The sequence below is a fragment of the Gadus macrocephalus genome, chromosome 16 (assembly GCF_031168955.1).
Source record: "Gadus macrocephalus chromosome 16, ASM3116895v1".
Lineage (NCBI taxonomy): Eukaryota > Metazoa > Chordata > Actinopteri > Gadiformes > Gadidae > Gadus > Gadus macrocephalus.
The window spans coordinates 11,302,332-11,319,949 of record NC_082397.1 but is presented as its reverse complement, the minus strand read 5'-3'; the positions used below and the strand labels follow the sequence as shown (position 1 = coordinate 11,319,949).

The 17,618-nt window shown below is 51.2% G+C and overlaps 1 protein-coding gene across 1 annotated transcript in view; it reads right to left on the bottom strand.

Moving 5' to 3' along the window:
* Nucleotides 1-630: 630 nt before the first annotated feature.
* rtn4rl1b (reticulon 4 receptor-like 1b) overlaps nt 631-17,618 on the bottom strand; it is a 123,394-nt gene continuing 106,406 nt past the window's right edge. The window contains exons 2-3 of the mRNA XM_060074336.1: nt 4,414-4,865; nt 631-4,023 (exon numbers count right to left, since the gene is read on the bottom strand). Coding sequence (XP_059930319.1) covers nt 3,100-4,023; nt 4,414-4,865 — 1,376 coding nt within the window. The 3' untranslated portion in view covers nt 631-3,099. The remainder of the gene's footprint in view (nt 4,024-4,413; nt 4,866-17,618) is intronic.

Genomic DNA, 17,618 nt, shown 5'->3' with positions numbered 1-17,618 from the left:
ATATCGGAAGAGGAAAAATAGAATCTATGTTTTTAGGACCATTAATAACAATAATAGCCTGGAATAGCTGCAGATTCTTGTTGACACTTTCATCAACACCCTTAGTGCTTTTAAATGATTTCCTTTGGACCGCAGTGAGTACCACGCCAGGCAATGGAGGACACAGAGCAGGACGTGCTCTGTGCCCGTTTTCTACTTTCTCCGTCGCTCAATAATCCATCCTACTGTTAATTTGCCCGCCTATGTTTGGCAAAAAGGGATTGTATTTCACGCTCCAGCTCTACATTCTGAATGCATTGTTTTAGTTTTTCGCCTTCCTTCTCTCCCCACCGTCTATAAATCGCGGTGGTATGAGGAAGGGGTGGCGGTTGTTTTTCTAAGCCCTGATCAGGGAAGACAGATTGCAAAGTAGAGCAAGGCCCGTGGAAAAACAAACAGGGAGGGGAAAACACAAAGTTGCTGACAGAATCCATTTTGGGTTTTAAATTAATTATAATTGGATAGAAGCCTGGAGGCAGGGAGCAAAAGGTAAATCAGGAAAATCACTTTTAGACCCCCTTAACGAAACGCCTCCCAGTTCAAAACCTTGGATCACACGGACGAAACAAACTCAGTCGAAGCTTGCAGCGGTCAACATAAGAAGATATAGACTTTAATATCTTTATAAACATTTTGTACTGTTGCTCTTTGATGATAACGAGTGAACCGTTGGACGTTGGCGGGGAGAGGGTAGAGGTCGGATGGGCGAGTGACAGGGGAAGCAGGGGCGGTTTGGACCGGATTGTGCATTGTTTCACAAATCAGGTTTTATGTAAATAGAACAATTAGACAAAAAAAAAATGTAAGGAAAAAAAAAACGGAAATTGTGCAAACAAATCAGTATGAACAAAGACTCCTCCCCCCTGAAAGTAGGAGTACAAAACCCTGTTATCATCCAAATCAGCAATATTGTTTTTTCTCATTATAATACAGTAAGTGATTAATATCCGCACTGCAGTGAGTCCACTGTTTTTAATGTTTTTACAGTTCACACTACCATCGTAACAAACACCATCTCGTTATTGGATTGGAGACAGGCTCAAAAACTTTGGAACGGCAGGAAGTGCTCCTGTGGGTGCCACTTCCTGTTGGGAGACAAGAAGTAAGTCTGTCCGTCCGTCCGCTGTGACCAATCCCGCTGATTCTCTTCATCTGTGTCCATGGCGACAGCGAACGAGATCGCAGTTCCTTTCTGAAAACATCTGCTCCTCCAAGCTGTCCGTAATGTCATGTTGCTGCTTTTTTCTCGTTGAATAATTTATTAATCACAGAAGTTATTTAAGGTACATGATTATTTTTTTTTTTTTAAGTATTTTTTTTTTTATTCCTTGACTTTTGGTGACTTTTATATAAAAAAAACAAAATGTCCGTAATTGTCAATGAGGAGGGAATGCCCACACACTGCCAGGATCAGCTCACAAGTGCCCTGGGAAAAAAATTCAATTTGACCCCTGACCCCTAAGGCTCCGCCCCCCCCCCCCCCCCCCCCCTCCTCCATTTGTCCTGAGGCAGGGGTTTCGGCGGGGGTGCATCTCTAGGTCCTTGTTTTTTTTTATATATATCTTTTGAAAAACAATATCCGATGAACAATTGATACAACGATATAGACAAACTGTCGAAGCCTCGCCAGACGCAGATTTCCAAGCAAATAAACCCCCCAAAAAAGGTAAGAAACAGAGCAAATCAGATCGCAGATAGCAGGCTAACCAGGAGCTAACGCTTACAGCTTAGTATTCAGTTGCACAGAAGGGAACAGCGTTCGGTACGATGGACATAGAAATGCTATGCTCACTGGGGGAAAATAGTGTAAGTACGCGGGTATGGAATCTCACGGTACCACAGGGAACAAAGCTGGCATTGTACACCGACAGCAACAGAAGAGTTTCACTACCGTACCCTACAGAGTCCGGGTTCAACGGGCTGGGCTTATGTTCACGCCCATCCAGAGCCATGGCTAGATCCGTGCTGCGCAGACGTGTTCAACACCACATTCATCGTTTTGATACTGAATGAGGATGTGTTGGATGCCTTCCTTCGTCCTGTTTAAGTGAACCCCGCTGGTGAGCAAAGAATGGGATTAAGAAGCAACATAGAAATACGTTTGGCAAGATGACTTGGAAAGCAAGGAAAGGAGGCTCCTTGTTTCCCTGTGTTGTCATCCTTAACGAGCTGTGACCTGGCAACTTGAACTCCATTGGACACTTTGAACAACGTGAGCGTATCCTTGACGTTGCTAACTAGCACATTTCATTATATTTTTTTCATCACATAACTGTTTTCTCTCTGTCCTCAGCAATGCCTCCTCTTAGTTTCTCTCTAACCGTCTCTCTCTCTCTCTCTCTCTCTCTCTCTCTCTCTCTCTCTCTCTCTCTCTCTCTCTCTCTCTCTCTCTCTCTCTCTCTCTCTCTCTCTCTCTCTCTCTCTCTCTCTCTCTCTCTCACAAGCACACCTGCATGTATACACACACAGACACACACACACACACACACACACACACACACACACACACACACACACACACACACACACACACACACACACACACACACACACACACACACACACACACTCTCTCTCCATCCCCATCTCATGGGGAAAATGGTCAATCCATTCATCTGGTCTCCAAGGATCATCTTTGAAACTTTGTTTGAGTGAAAGACTTAGCTTTAAAGGAAAAAATGAGAAACACAGACAATTTTAGGTTTAATTATAATGGCAGTGCAAGCTTGTGCTGCATTTCTCCTCCTCTTCCCTTCCCCCCTTTTTCCCACGGATCGTAGCCCCTCGAAAAGTACTACGAGTCTCTCTGCTTACATGTTGGATGCTTGGAGGTTTCATACTCTGAAAAGTAATGCTCCCTACACACAGTTTGTACACAAACATACACATACACACATCCACACACATACACACTCATACACACACACACGCACAACAACATCAAAACACACACACACGCACACAATAGGACACACACATATGAGCCTTGGGGCCTATGTGCACCGCTCGAGGGGGTTTCGCGATTTTCTATCCATGAGCTTTTTCGCCTCCCCCTACTGGTCAACGCAGGATGTGCGCCATGTCTGAGATCACCAGGGCCCCCAACAGAAGGCCAAGGTATAGCGAGGAGCGGTGCAGCAGCGCCGCCCTGTTGTTGGCCTGCTGCACCCCACTAGGGGGGCGCACCGTGGTCCGGGGAGTGCACTTGTGCTTCCTCCGCGTGACGGTGCCGTCGGGGGACGTGTGGTCGTACTTCCCCCCGTCGCCGAAGTCCGGGGACGAGTCCTCCTTGTCGGCCATCAGCTCCTTGGAGTGCACCTCGTTGTCGCCCTTGCCCTTGCCGCCGGACCGGTTGCGGGGCTTGGTGCAGTTCCGGGACCGTCCGGGCCGGGCGGCCGGCGGCGGCGGGGGGTGCACGATGCGGGTCTGCCCCCCCGCCGCCGCCACCGCCACCACCCCGCCGTTCATAGACGGGTTGACCGTGCCGGACAGGTTGTTGGTCTTGCTCTGGGCCCGGGACTCGGAGTTGGGCACTGTGGGGGAGCAGTGGGGGAAGTCCTCCTGCTTGAGCTGCTTGAGGTCCCGGCCCAGCATGGGGGCGGGCGCCTGGCAGCCCACCGTGGAGGTGGAGCCCTTGAAGCGCTTCAGCCACTCCCACAGCGACAGGGCCTTGCAGTCGCAGGCCCAGGGGTTGTCGTTGAGGCGCAGGTACTCCAGCGCGGGCAGTGTGTCCAGGCACTGCCCGGACAGCTCCACCAGGGAGTTGTTGAACAGGTAGAGGGTGGTGAGACGGCGCAGGTCGTGGAAAGCCAGGCGGTCCACCCACTGGATCTGGTTCTGGTGCAGCAGCAGGCGGTCCAGGGCCCGCAGGCCCCTGAAGGTGTTCTGGTGCAGGCTCCACAGACGGTTCCCGTGCAGGAAGAGGTGGCTCAGGTTGTGGAGGTCCATGAAGGTGTCGTCCTGGAGGAACTTGAGGTGGTTCTCCTGAGGACGGACACGAGGAACCGGGTTAACCCACCACACCCCTCTTACGCACTTGTTGCATGTTGTACGTCCCGGTACTTAATGTACACACTTGTTGTATGTTGTACGTACTTGCACACAATGTACACACTTGTTGCATGTTGTATGTCCTTGCACTTAAAAATAGTACTTAGCATTGTGTAGCATCTTATCCTAGCTATCTTTGCTGTATACGGGGAATGGGTTACATCCTTACTGTACCGACAGTAAGATATTTTTTGACAAATGTACTTTATAAGTCGCTTTTGATAAAAGCAAAAATACCCTCAATGTAATGTTAATGTATCGAGGACAACAGCACATGTCGTCCAGTCAGAGCAGTGCTACGACTCGACCCAGGGAAGGGCTTACCTGGAGGTAGAGGTACTGCAGGTTCCTCAGGCCTTGGAAGATGTTGTTGGGCAGGGCGCTGAGGCCGCACCTGTACAGGTGCAGTGCGTTGAGCCGGCTCAGCCCGTGGAAGGTGTCCGAGGCCAGGGAGCGCAGGTGGCGGTTGTCCCCCAGGTCCAGCTCCTCCAGCAGGGTGAAGCCGTGGAACGTGGAGGGATCGATGTAGGAGATGTTGTTGGAGTAGATCCACAGGGTGACGGTGGTGGAGCTGAAGTGGCCACGCAGCAGCCGGTGGATCTTGTTGTTCTGCAGGAAGATGCGCTCGCTGTTGGCCGGGATGCCCTCCGGCACGGACAGGAAGTTGTGCGCCTGGCAGGAGACGGTGCTCGGCGCCGTGTAGCAGATGCAGTGACGAGGGCAGGCCCACGAGAGCTCCAGGCCGCAAAGGACCAGCAGGAACTCCAGCCCACAGCCTGTAGCGTCGATCACACACACACACACACACACACACACACACACACACACAGACACAGACACAGACACAGACACAGACACACACAGACACACACAGACACAGACACAGACACAGACACACACCAGGACGGAGGGAGGGAGGTGGGAGATCCCAGACAAAGGGAGACAGACGGAGATCACACAGACACCCACCATGAAGGAAGAGAAGGAGAATACAAATTAGTTCAGGAATAGTTGAACTTGAATTGAATACTGAGCGTAAACAAGTGGAGCCGGAGTCGGAACCTGAAAGAGAGGATTACTCTGACAAGGACGGGAGCCGGTGGATGGATGTGACGTGGAGGCAAATCAGACGTTAGAGCTCCACGAGTCGGGCGGTGATGGGATACAATTACGTCGGGGGACCGGAACCGAGAGTCACTCATCCTACAGAGATAACTTCCACTTTGAGCAGATCACATGCTGCTCGGGTGTAAATCCCCTTTCTCTCAAACAAACTAGTAACAAAGTGCCTTCCACAAATATGGACATTGCGTCACTGTTTTTCGGCTTCTTCATGGCTTAGTGTCTCCAATCTAAAGCCCCCCTGCCTGGCCCAGCATGCTCTCCCTCTCGCAGGCCTGTGACTAAAAGTCTATTGAACACAGCAAACAAACACACCTGCTCCAGAGCTATGAGATGCTCACACACACACCCACTCACACACCCACGCGCACACATGCACACACACACAGACGCACGCACATGCACACACACACACACACACTCCTATCTATGTACATTACCCCACCAGACATGTGCACGCACACGCACGCACACACAGACACACACACACACACACACAGACAAACAAACACACACACATACACACACACACACGCACACTCACACAGACACACACACCCACACACTATGTCCTATCTATGTGTGTGACTCCACCACACAAGCACAAACGTTCACGTCCATGCTCAGCCTTTTCCGACATGCGGCCCCCTTCGGGGAACCGAGCGTTCGGGGTATTTTCTTTATCTCCGCCCATCAGTCCCGCTCTGCAGCATGCTGCCGCCGTGACATTACCGCCGGCGCGCGTTTAATGGCTTGTGGAATGTTCATTTGGTCGCCACGTCGACGGCCTCTCTGAGGCATTTAGTCTCTCCGCTGATTGGTGACGTGATTACGCCCCGATCCGCCGCTGGCTCGCCCGGTGTGACGACGACAGCGTGACTTATCCCCCGGTTACCGTCGAAAAACGAAAGCGGAGTGACTCACGTTTCGTGCGGCGAAGGCGCCCGGTCTCAGCGCCACCGCAGCGCCTGACTGCTCTGCTAGATGTATTATTCAAGGCTTGGTGACAGCTTGATACACTGTACTTGATCGATACGCCTCCGCCGCCCTGTGCCCCTGTGCGTTGGCAATCCGATTGTTTCCGGGCGACAGTGGAGTATTAGTCTCTCGCCTGAGACCTGTGTATTTATTGGAATACATTCCCTCCTCTCAAAACCACGGCTAAGCTGTGACCTTCAGTCTCTCATCCCTCTGACCTGTAGCAGTAATTCTGCCCGTCGGGTTGGAACACCTCCTGTAATGTTGTGTCAGCCCCGGTCTCAAGGGCCACGCTGTAATCCCCTTTGTTAAGCCTGGTGGCTTCTGGGCAACAATGCCAAATAACGAATCCCTCTCCGGGATCAGCGAGCCAACTTACCTCGCCCCCGAGATGAGGTGGGTAGAATAAACCGCCAAGGTTGAACCACTCCCTCCCGGGTCTCAACCTTCAGCCAGAACTTTAGACGAGAAGTTTATTGTTTTCTATTGAAGATGCTATCATACAAAGTGGCTTAGACAGAAGTCGGATAGAGCTTGCTTAAGGGCCTAGCTACCTTTCAGTGAAATCAGATAGAGCTCGCTCAGGGCTTAGGAGTTATCTTACAGTGAAGTCAGATAGAGCTCACTAAGGGCTTAGCAATCTTACAGTGAAGTCGGGTAGAGCTCACTAAGGGCTTAGGAGTTGTCTTACAGTGAAGTCAGATAGAGCTCACTAAGGAGTGAGTAGGGCTTATGGTGCGTTTTAATATCCATCCGTCTCGGAGGTCCGAGGACGTTGCCTGGCGACACGCACAAACACGCCCCTTTTCCTCGGACGGCGATCTCGCCATCTCGGTTGAACTCAGTGGTGACCGAGCGAAATTCCGAGACAGAATTCAAGATGGCTGCGCCCATTGTGACTTGAAGTATGAACTGTTTTCATTGTGCTTGGACCACTTTGGTGGTTTAAATGGTAATTTCAATCACTCGTATTACTGCAATACCTTACTGCGTCCGTATCTCTGCCTATGTACACAAATATATTGTATTTGTGTACAGCACTTTGGTCAACTACTGTTGTTTTAAATGTGCTATATAAATAAACTTGACTTGACTTAACTATGGCCTATAGCCTACTTATATTGGATCGCCTGGTCCTCTGCCAATGCTATCGCGACAACAGCTTTCCGGGTGGCGTCCATGTTTTCCTCCAACGACCGAGCAAAATAATAAAACGCTTGAAGTGTGGGCGTGGCATCAGATCCGAGGTTCCGAGTCGGTTCGCAGAGAATACTCGAACGCACCATTACTGTGCGTTCACACCAAAAGCTGTAAAACGTTTTGAGCGATAAACGCCCATTCACTTTCTATTAGAAATGAGCGATAAAGCGGTAGGAGCGATAAAACGCTTGAGTGATAGCTTTAAAGCTGAAAAGCTGTAAATGAGAGTTGAAAACAGCTCAACTCTATGCAAATGAGCTAGTAGCGTTTTGGCTGTAAATGCGTTTTGGCTGCGGTCAGCCAAACGATTGGCTGACCGCCAGCCAATCGGAATGTAGATGTCTCTCACCGGCGTGGGTCCCAGTAAACATGTGCGAGAACTTTAGGTCCTAGTTCCTACCACACATTTGTTCCTTCATCATGATGCGTGAAATTTTGAGTTGCGTGTCCCGAGCTCAAATGTCCCGGTTTCCACCAACCACTATCCCCTTTTGTCCACGATTGCAGAGCCAACGTGGTCTTATTATAGCCCGATCATTAACTAAAAAACACATAGAAAGAATAAAGCATCCAGCATATGATTTCAACAATGTATGAGGGCATACGCAATCCGCATTACGCAACAGGGATGGTCGCACAGTGGAATGCTGATGGGAACCAGCGGACGAGCGGTGGGTGGAGATGTGCGCGCATTTCAGAAGCAGGAAGATACCTCACAAAAATCTATTTATAATTTGTCAGTTTGCCGTGTGTGCCTGGCACAAATGTTAACGTTGAGCGGATCTTTTCCATAATAAACAATACTATACACACACACACACGCACCCACACGCACACACACATACACACACGCACACACACACACACACACACACACACACACACACACACACACACACACACACACACACACACACACACACACACACACACGATAGCGATCAACTAAACTTTAATCTAGCATATAAGCAATCACTCCATTAATTAGTTATTCAGTGTATCATGTATTTATGCTTATTATTTTTTTTCTATTGACCAAACTTAGGACTATCTTGTGTTTTGGTGGCTCAGCATCAGCAGCAGCACTTGCCTCAACTACGAGCGTGTAGTAGGCAAAAAGCGCGGGTCCTTTAAATGGAAAAGCTAAATCGCAAGAGCGATATGATGAGCTATTCTGCGATTGTGCATCTTTTAGAGCTTTTGGTGTGAACGTACAGTTAGGTCTCTCAAAGGATGCCAACACATAACCCTTGGGGATCGAACCCTGTACCTTCTGCCGGGGTCGACACCATAGCAACTCCAACATCCCCGTCCCACCACCACCACTAAGTAAAGAACCCCCCCCCGCCCCTGTGTCTCAAACTTTAGTTCTTAACTCCACGAAGCCTTGGAGAGACGTGCTGTCTTCAAGAGGACCTCCTGACAGGGGGGATGATGGTAGGGCGAGATGGACTGATAGGGCGAGCGAGGGAATAAAGAGGGAGGTCCCGTCTGGCAGGGGGGACGTTTCAAAGCGGTGTTGTGGATGCTAATCATGTTGGACACAGAAGGAGAACCTCCCCCCCCTCCTCCCTCTCCCTGTGCCGCTCCACAGGTCTCCTGTCAGGACACGGTAATTGATTCTTTACTCGGCTTAATCTCCTCGTCTCAAATCACTGCTCCTTTTATCGCCTTATCGCGCCGTATCTCTGTCTGAGGAGAGATTAGTTTGAAAGAAAAGTTCCCTGAAAAGGGAAAAGTCGAATTTCCAGATAGAGTAACGTATAAGCGCCTCCGTTGAGGCAGAGGATCGGAGGAAAACGTGTGAATGGATGGAGGAACATGTTGTTCCTTCATTCATAACAAAAATGGTGTCTGAATCCACTCGTTGATTCTGCAGGAATGATGGGCCCTATCTCTGGTGCAAGCTTCCTTCCCCTCAACTACCTTCGCCACCTCTCCAGCCTCCAGCCTCCACCTCCACCTCCACCTCAACCTCCGCCTCCACTGCGATCTCCACCTCCATATCTGGAACGATGTCATTATTATCCTCTCATCGAGTTTGGTTACGCCATCCTTTCATGGACAACCTTGTTCTTTGCCTGTGTAAGCTTTGTGTCTTATCTTATCTTAGACTGACGGGCTACATGCTGGGCTGTCTGGTCACTCTCCCCATGATTGTGTTCCCTTTAACCTGACTACGATAGCCCCTCATCATTGCTTCTGAATGAAACACACAGACGGCATTTTCGGTATGTGTGTTTTGTTTGTGTATGTGTGTGTGTGTGTGTGTGTGTGTGTGTGTGTGTGTGTGTGTGTGTGTGTGTGTGTATGTGTAAGCGTCAGAACACAGGCAAAAAACAACAGGTAAACCTAATGTCGTGGGCGATAGAGCCGGTTCCCATCCATACACCACAGAGAAGGGATCTAATATATGTTTTCACATCATAAACAAGCTTTCAAGAGCGTCATTGTTTGCTGTTGTGCTGTTGTGTTGTGTCCTGTGTGTGTGTGTGTGTGTGTGTGTGTGTGTGTGTGTGTGTGTGTGTGTGTGTGTGTGTGTGTGTGTGTGTGTGTGTGTGTTTGTGTGTGTGTGTGGGGGTGTTTTTATAAGAAAATCGGTTAAAAAACAAAAAGGTCTCTTGGGATTGTTGTCAGCGCACGGAAATGTAAAGGCAAGTGATTGCGTGTCATACCAGCATTGTGTGCCCGCACAATGCTCCTTTCAGCTCCCATGGTATTACATAAACAGCTCTGGACAGGACATAGCAGGGAGACGCCAACTCAGCCTGTTGGTGTTCGGCAGAATCAAGGGGAGGTTCTGAACGGGGAGAATAACGCGCTCTGGAAGACGAGGGCCGCGTGTACACTGCAAGCCGCCGCGTACATGATGTCACACACGGCAGGCAGGACCCCCTCTTCCTCCTCCTCTTCCACCTCCTTCTCTTCCTCGTCCGCCTCCTCTCCCTCCTCCTCCTCTTCCTCCACCTCTTCCTCCTCCACATCTTCCTCCTTCTCCTCTTCCTCCTCTTCCACCTCCTCGTCCTCCACCTAGTCCTCCTCCACCTCTTCCTCCCCATCCTCCACCTCCTTCTCCTCTTCCTCCTCTTCCACCTCCTCGTCCTCCACCTCGTCCTCCTCCACCTCTTCCTCCCCATCCTCCACCTCCTTCTCCTCTTCCTCCTCTTCCACCTCCTCGTCCTCCACCTAGTCCTCCTCCACCTCTTCCTCCCCATCCTCCACCTCCTTCTCCTCTTCCTCCTCTTCCACCTCCTCGTCCTCCACCTAGTCCTCCTCCACCTCTTCCTCCCCATCCTCCACCTCCTTCTCCTCTTCCTCCTCTTCCACCTCCTCGTCCTCCACCTCGTCCTCCTCCACCTCTTCCTCCCCATCCTCCACCTCCTTCTCCTCTTCCTCCTCTTCCACCTCCTCGTCCTCCACCTAGTCCTCCTCCACCTCTTCCTCCCCATCCTCCACCTCCTTCTCCTCTTCCTCCTCTTCCACCTCCTCGTCCTCCACCTAGTCCTCCTCCACCTCTTCCTCCCCATCCTCCACCTCCTTCTCCTCTTCCTCCTCTTCCACCTCCTCGTCCTCCACCTAGTCCTCCTCCACCTCTTCCTCCCCATCCTCCACCTCCTTCTCCTCTTCCTCCTCTTCCACCTCCTCGTCCTCCACCTAGTCCTCCTCCACCTCTTCCTCCCCATCCTCCACCTCCTTCTCCTCTTCCTCCTCTTCCACCTCCTCGTCCTCCACCTAGTCCTCCTCCACCTCTTCCTCCCCATCCTCCACCTCCTTCTCCTCTTCCTCCTCTTCCACCTCCTCGTCCTCCACCTAGTCCTCCTCCACCTCTTCCTCCTTCTCCTCTTCCTCCTCTTCCACCTCCTCGTCCTCCACCTAGTCCTCCTCCACCTCTTCCTCCCCATCCTCCACCTCCTTCTCCTCTTCCTCCTCTTCCACCTCCTCGTCCTCCACCTAGTCCTCCTCCACCTCTTCCTCCTTCTCCTCTTCCTCCTCTTCCACCTCCTCGTCCTCCACCTAGTCCTCCTCCACCTCTTCCTCCCCATCCTCCACCTCCTTCTCCTCTTTCTCTTCCTCTGGGGGTCGTTGGGGGGGGTGGGGGGGGGGGTAATTAAGCATCTCACTAGGGTGCAGCTTCACCTTGCGTGACCTCCGGTGGCCGCGAAGGGTCCTTCCTTTGTCGACGGCACCCGAGGGTGAAATAGATAAATAAATGAATGCGGTGGGATGACTCGTGGGTCTCTCCCGGGCGGGCCGCGGAGGAGACAGTGCAGAATATCGATGGAACATAGTTCACGCTGGATCGCCCTCATGAATAAGGCAGATCTGCTAATGGGAGGGAGAGAGTGTTCCTCCACACAATCCCCTGACTCCTTCCCAACATTACGCCGGACAAACTTCATTTCCTCCCGTTGCCCCTCGGAGGACCCTGGGACGAGACCCTGGGACGAGCCCGGCTGGTTCGGCTCCCCGGTCTCTGATCCCCTCTCCTCTCTGCCGTCAGACCAGGGCTGGGCGAGTAACCCAATTTTGATCGGGATTTTTCGATTTTAGCGTCAAACGATCACAAAACTAATATAATCTAGTTTAAATATTTTTTTTTTTCATTAAATGTTTTATGGCAAGTGCAGAACAGATGGATACATATCTGTACATTATTTTAGATTTGAACATTTTCTATTTCACCATTTTGTGTATTTATTTAAAGACAACTTTCATAGTTCTCTGTTACAAAGTATTTTTGAGAGAGACATTCTGAATAACTACATCATGTTTTCAAACTCAAAAATAATCATTTGAATAATTGTGATTTCAATATTGACCAAAATCCTGATTAGGATTTTTTTCCATAATCGAGCAGCCCTACGTCAGAATGGGGAATGCGTAATGGGAGGCCTGGTTCCGAAGGTGCTCATGGAGACTCAGGCAGAGGTGGCTCCAGACTACAAAGCGATAAGTGAGTCGGTTTGGATGAGCTGCGTCCGACAGGCCCGACGAACACAGGAGGAGCTTCCATCCGCTCGGATCCGTTCCACTCCGCTCTGACCTGCTCCCATTGCTTCGGAATGCTCCGATCCGCTCCCATCCGCTTCTAACCGCTCGGCTCCCATCTGCTCCCATCCGCTCGGATCCACCCTTAACCGCTCCGTTCCAATCCGTTCCGATCCTATCCACTCTGATCCGATCCGCTTCCATGTAATCCGCTCCTCCGTGTTTTGCGAACATCCCAAACCTTCAGCTTCGGTGTGTCGTGATCCCAACACTTTAACACTCTTCTTCTTTGGAGGCTGTTCATTGGAGGGTTCTTTGATGCCGTCTCTAAAAGTCGATGCTGCTGTTGTTGTGTTTTGGTTGTGCTCCTTGTTAGTGATCACCTGTCACCTGTGCTCCGCCATGGCGCCACGGCAACGGAGCAGCGCTGTCAGCCTCATTGATAAGGAGGAACAACAGATAACTCTAATGATGTATGTAGAACAAGGAGAATGTTGTGTTATCGGATCCGGCTCCTGGACCATTACTCATAGCTGTCTTCATCATATCTGGCCTGTGTGTGTGTGTGTAGCTGTGCATGGTTGTGTGTGTGGGTATGTTTGTTTGAGTGTGTGTATGTGTGTGTTTTCAGATAGCCTCCTAATGATTGTACTTATCAGGGCAGCCCGTTCAGAACTTATTGGTTCCCTTGGTCTCAGTATCTCAGAAATAAAGTGAGGAATGTTACAACCTCAGCTTACCCATAATGTCTCTTATCCCCCATAAAAGGTTCATGTCAACTCTGTAATCTATTAAGTCTCACGATAATAAGTCTTAGATTATCAACATCAATCCTCCCCAACGACAACAAGTTATGCTAATAGTTAGATTGACCATGATGCATCTTATCTTAGCCTAGCTTCTCCTAGCCTCAGTGCACCGGTTGACGACAGCAAGCTACGCTATAATTCAATGGACATTTGACAATGATGCATCCTAGCTTAGCTACAAGCTTCTCCTAGCCTCAAAATCTTAGCTTAGCCTAGCTCCTCCTAGCCTCTGCGCTCCGGTTGACGACAACAAGCTACACTAATAGTTAAATGGGCCGTGATACATCATCTTAGCTACTGGCTTCTCCTAGCCCCAGCGCTCCTTTTAATTCCTGGTTTCGTCTAGGAACATAAACACAGCCTTCCTACACTGTGACGCAGATAGAGGCTACTAAAACGAGAGCGCCGGTGTTTAGCGGCGTGGTGCGGCGAGCAGATGTTTACTGGGCGCCGTTAGCGCTGTTAGCACTCTCTGGACCAGGAGGAAGAGCGCCCCTGTTCATTATTCATGTCTCCTGCTTCTTAAGTGCTGTTCTCCGGTGCTGCCGCCGCCGCCCCTCGGATATGAAGATCAGTGGCGGCCGATCGTCTGCACACGGCCTCCTTGCTCGGAGAGCGCAGAGTGGGAGGCGGCGTGTTTGGATCGCGGAGAGGGGGGGATGGGTGGATGGGGTGGGTGGAACGCGAGGAAGGATGTAGAAAGAGAAAGAGCAAGCGGCGGCGGTGAAGGAAAGGCGTGTTGTGTCACAAACGGCCGCCGCGCTCTACGCTGAACCGCGGCGGGGAGTGGGTGAGGGGGATGAGGGGAGTGAGGCTTGAGGGGGGAGGGGATGAGGGGGTGAGAGGGGCTGAGGGGGGTGAGGGCGTGAGGCGGGTTCCTCAAGCCAGGGGTAAACAAAGCATCGCTCCGCAGGAAGGGGAGGCGCCGCAGCGAACCACAACAAACAGTCCGGGAACAAATGGTTAGTCGATGACAACAACGACAACAACAACAACATCGACAACAACAACAACAACGCCGACCAGGCGAGAGTCGCCGGCGACGCGAGTCATCAACACTTTGCCGCCTGATAGGTCGCTGTAAATAGCGACGAGCAGAACTAGCAAAGAGGGCACGGCGGGGCGTACGAAAGGAGAGCGGAGACGTTTCGGGCGCCTGCTGCTGGAGACTGCCGCGTTCATTAGCGGCGGTGGCGGCGGCGTGGCATTCCAAGGTGCGGAGCGGGGGCGGCAGGAGCGTCGGGATGAGAGGCTCTTCACGGCTCTTTAATAGCAACATCTCCATTAAGGCTAAATGGCAGCGCCGCGCAGACGCTAATTATATTTGCATACATTCCGAACTGCCGTTTGTGTACGCGAGGGGCGGGAGCGCCGCGGCGTTGTGCGTGTGATGCAGGCGCATGAACGTCGCTCAGACACACACACACACACACACACACACACGCACACGCACACGCACACACACACACACTCAAAACCACAGACCAACTATCTAATGCCCTTCACACACATACTCCCACACACACAGACACACACACACACACAAACGCACAAACACTCAGGGCCTCTTCATGGGACATCCACATTACAGTACGCCAGGCAACCTTTGGCGGAGCCGGCTCGTCGTCGCTCTCCATTGGCCCTAATGCACAAGAGTGGTCAGGCTAAATAAATCACTCTGCCAGACCGCGTGCGTATAAAACCTCCCGAATGTATCCACGCACAGTCCATGTATTACCTTTAAAGTGATAAAGAGTGTGTGAGGGCCAACGCCATTACTCTCAGTGGTTGGAGCGCTAATAATTAGCTTTCAGGAATAATGGCTGCGGGGGCTGAGAGGGGGGGTACGGTATCCTGTTCGACCGGGCTCTCTATGTCCAGCGTAGCGACGGTCTGCATCTGGTTGGCTGGTAACCGGATGGCTGCTAGTTCGATTCCCCCCCGGCTCCCCCTAGCTTGAGTGTCGAGGTGTCCCTGAGCAAGAAACCTCACCCTGACTGCCCCTGACTAGCCGGCTGCTGCCTTGTGTGGCTGACAACACCGTCGGTGTGTGAAGGGGTGAATGAATGGGTGAATGTTAGGCAATGTTGTTAAGCGCTTTGGGTGGCCACAGGTTAGAAAAGCGCTGTATAAATACAATCCTTTTACCATTGAAGCCATCCTTCGCCGTCCTGCTTGATGACTTTGGTTGTTTGATGAGGCAAATTGATGTATAGATTTGTATCGCAAAAACAAACACAAAGGTGGAATATCGGAAGTTCCTCAGTGAGACAATGGCAACCAACCGTGTGTTTCACAGAGGGGTACAGCTATCGATACCCCCCCCCTTTTTTTTAGCCTTTTAACACGATTAGCTAAACAATGTACCGTTAGAACACAGAAGCGATGGTTGCTGGAAATGGGCCTCTGTACACCAATGTAGATATTCCATAAAAAATCTGCCATTTCCAGCTAGAATAGTAATTTACCACATTAACAACGTCAGGACTGTATTTCTGATTGATTTAATGTTTTCTTCGTCGAAAAACGGTGCTGAGGAATGAGGACGTTTCTCAGTGACCTCAAACTTTTGAACGGTAGCGTCTATCTCCGCCGTATTCTATTAACACAATGGTGGCAGCGAGGTTGTGTTCTCGAGGTAAACGCACAATCCACAATCCCCAATGAATATTCTCGTGGCTGAGTATTAGCCGGGATAATAAGCGAGCTATATTTAGCCCCGTGTGCTGCCCCAGGCAGCAGGGGGATCAGTGACTCGACATGTGCGTCGTTCTCTCCATGGCTGTCGTCCACGTGTGGTTTCGGGAACGACAGGAAGTGACACGCCGTACATTACTCCTCCTCCTCCTCCTTCACGGTCAGCTTACATAACAAAGCTCACCCCGACACCGACGCGACCGTTCACCCTTCCACGAGGCACCGAGTGCTCCGTGAGAACATGAATAACGTAGTGTGTGTTGTGATGCACACACACACACACACACACACACACACACACACACACCCGCCTTGGATTTACCGCGTTGTGTACGAGTTGTTGTCTGCTTAGTGGGCCGCGGGAAGAACACTAAGTCGCGTAACCCCGCGTTCTGTTAGCACTGAAGAAACGAAGCATTTCACATCAATAACCGAACCACCATTTTCTCTTCCAAACACCTCTTCTCTTCTTTCCTCCAGCTGCCATCTTCTAACTCTTGCGACGCCCCGTATATTTAGCCACAAGACGACTCCTAGTCGAGTGTGTCTTCACCTCGAAACAAAGGTGACATGAAGATGACATCACCCTGACGGGGCTTGACTTCACAGGCGGCGCAGCCACACTGTACTTCAGACGCTGCACCGGGCCGTGTAAAGCTCTTTGCAGATGAATGATTCAAATGGGTTTTTCTATATTTACCTCTCAGGCCCATCAGGTCTTTGCCTCTGGGTGTATATCTGTGCTTATGGCAGCCATTTTAAAGCTCACACCCAAACGGCACCCTTCTTCTATGAGTCCCCTTAGAGAAACGGGAGAGAGAAAGGGAGAGGAGAGGGAGAGAAAGGGAGCGGTAACGAGACAGAGAGGTAGAGAGACTGAGACAGATAGGGAGAGAGAGAGAGGGAGAGAGAGAGAGAGAGAGAGAGAGAGAGAGAGGGAGAGAGAGACAGAGGAGGAGACAGAGAGGGAGGGAGAGAGAGAGAGAGAGAGAGAGAGAGAGAGAGAGAGAGAGAGAGAGAGAGAGAGAGAGAGGGGGAGGGAGGGAGGGAGGGAGGGAGGGAGGGAGAGAGAGAGAGAGAGAGAGAGGAGAGAGAGAGAGAGAGAGAGAGAGAGAGAGAGAGAGAGAGAGAGAGAGAGAGAGAGAGAGAGAGAGAGAGAGAGAGAGAGAGAGAGAGAGAGAGGGGGAGACAGACAGACAGACAGACAGACAGACAGACAGACAGACAGACAGACAGACAGACAGACAGACAGACAGGAGGAGGGAGAGAGGGAGGGAGAGAGAGAAAGAGGGAGAGAGAGAGAGAGGGAGAGAGAGACAGAGGAGGAGACAGAGAGGGAGGGAGAGAGAGAGAGAGGGAGAGAGAGACAGAGGAGGAGACAGAGAGGGAGGGAGAGAGAGAGAGAGAGAGAGAGAGAGAGAGAGAGAGAGAGAGAGAGAGAGAGAGAGAGAGAGAGAGAGAGGTACTGAAGCAACAGCAAGCTGCCTACCCCTGCATGCCAACCTCATGTGCCCTAGATTCACCGGATCAATTATTCATCGCAGGTGAGTTTGGGGCTCTGTGTATGTAAAGACACGCTCACACACTCACTGTGCACACCCTCCTGCTCTCTCCCTCCTTCTTCCTCCCTCCTTCTCCCTCCCTCCTCCTCCCTCCCGCCCTCCTGCTCCCTCCCACCTTCTGCCTCCCTCCTTCTCCCCACTCCTTCTCCCTCCTCTTCCCTAACTCCTGCTC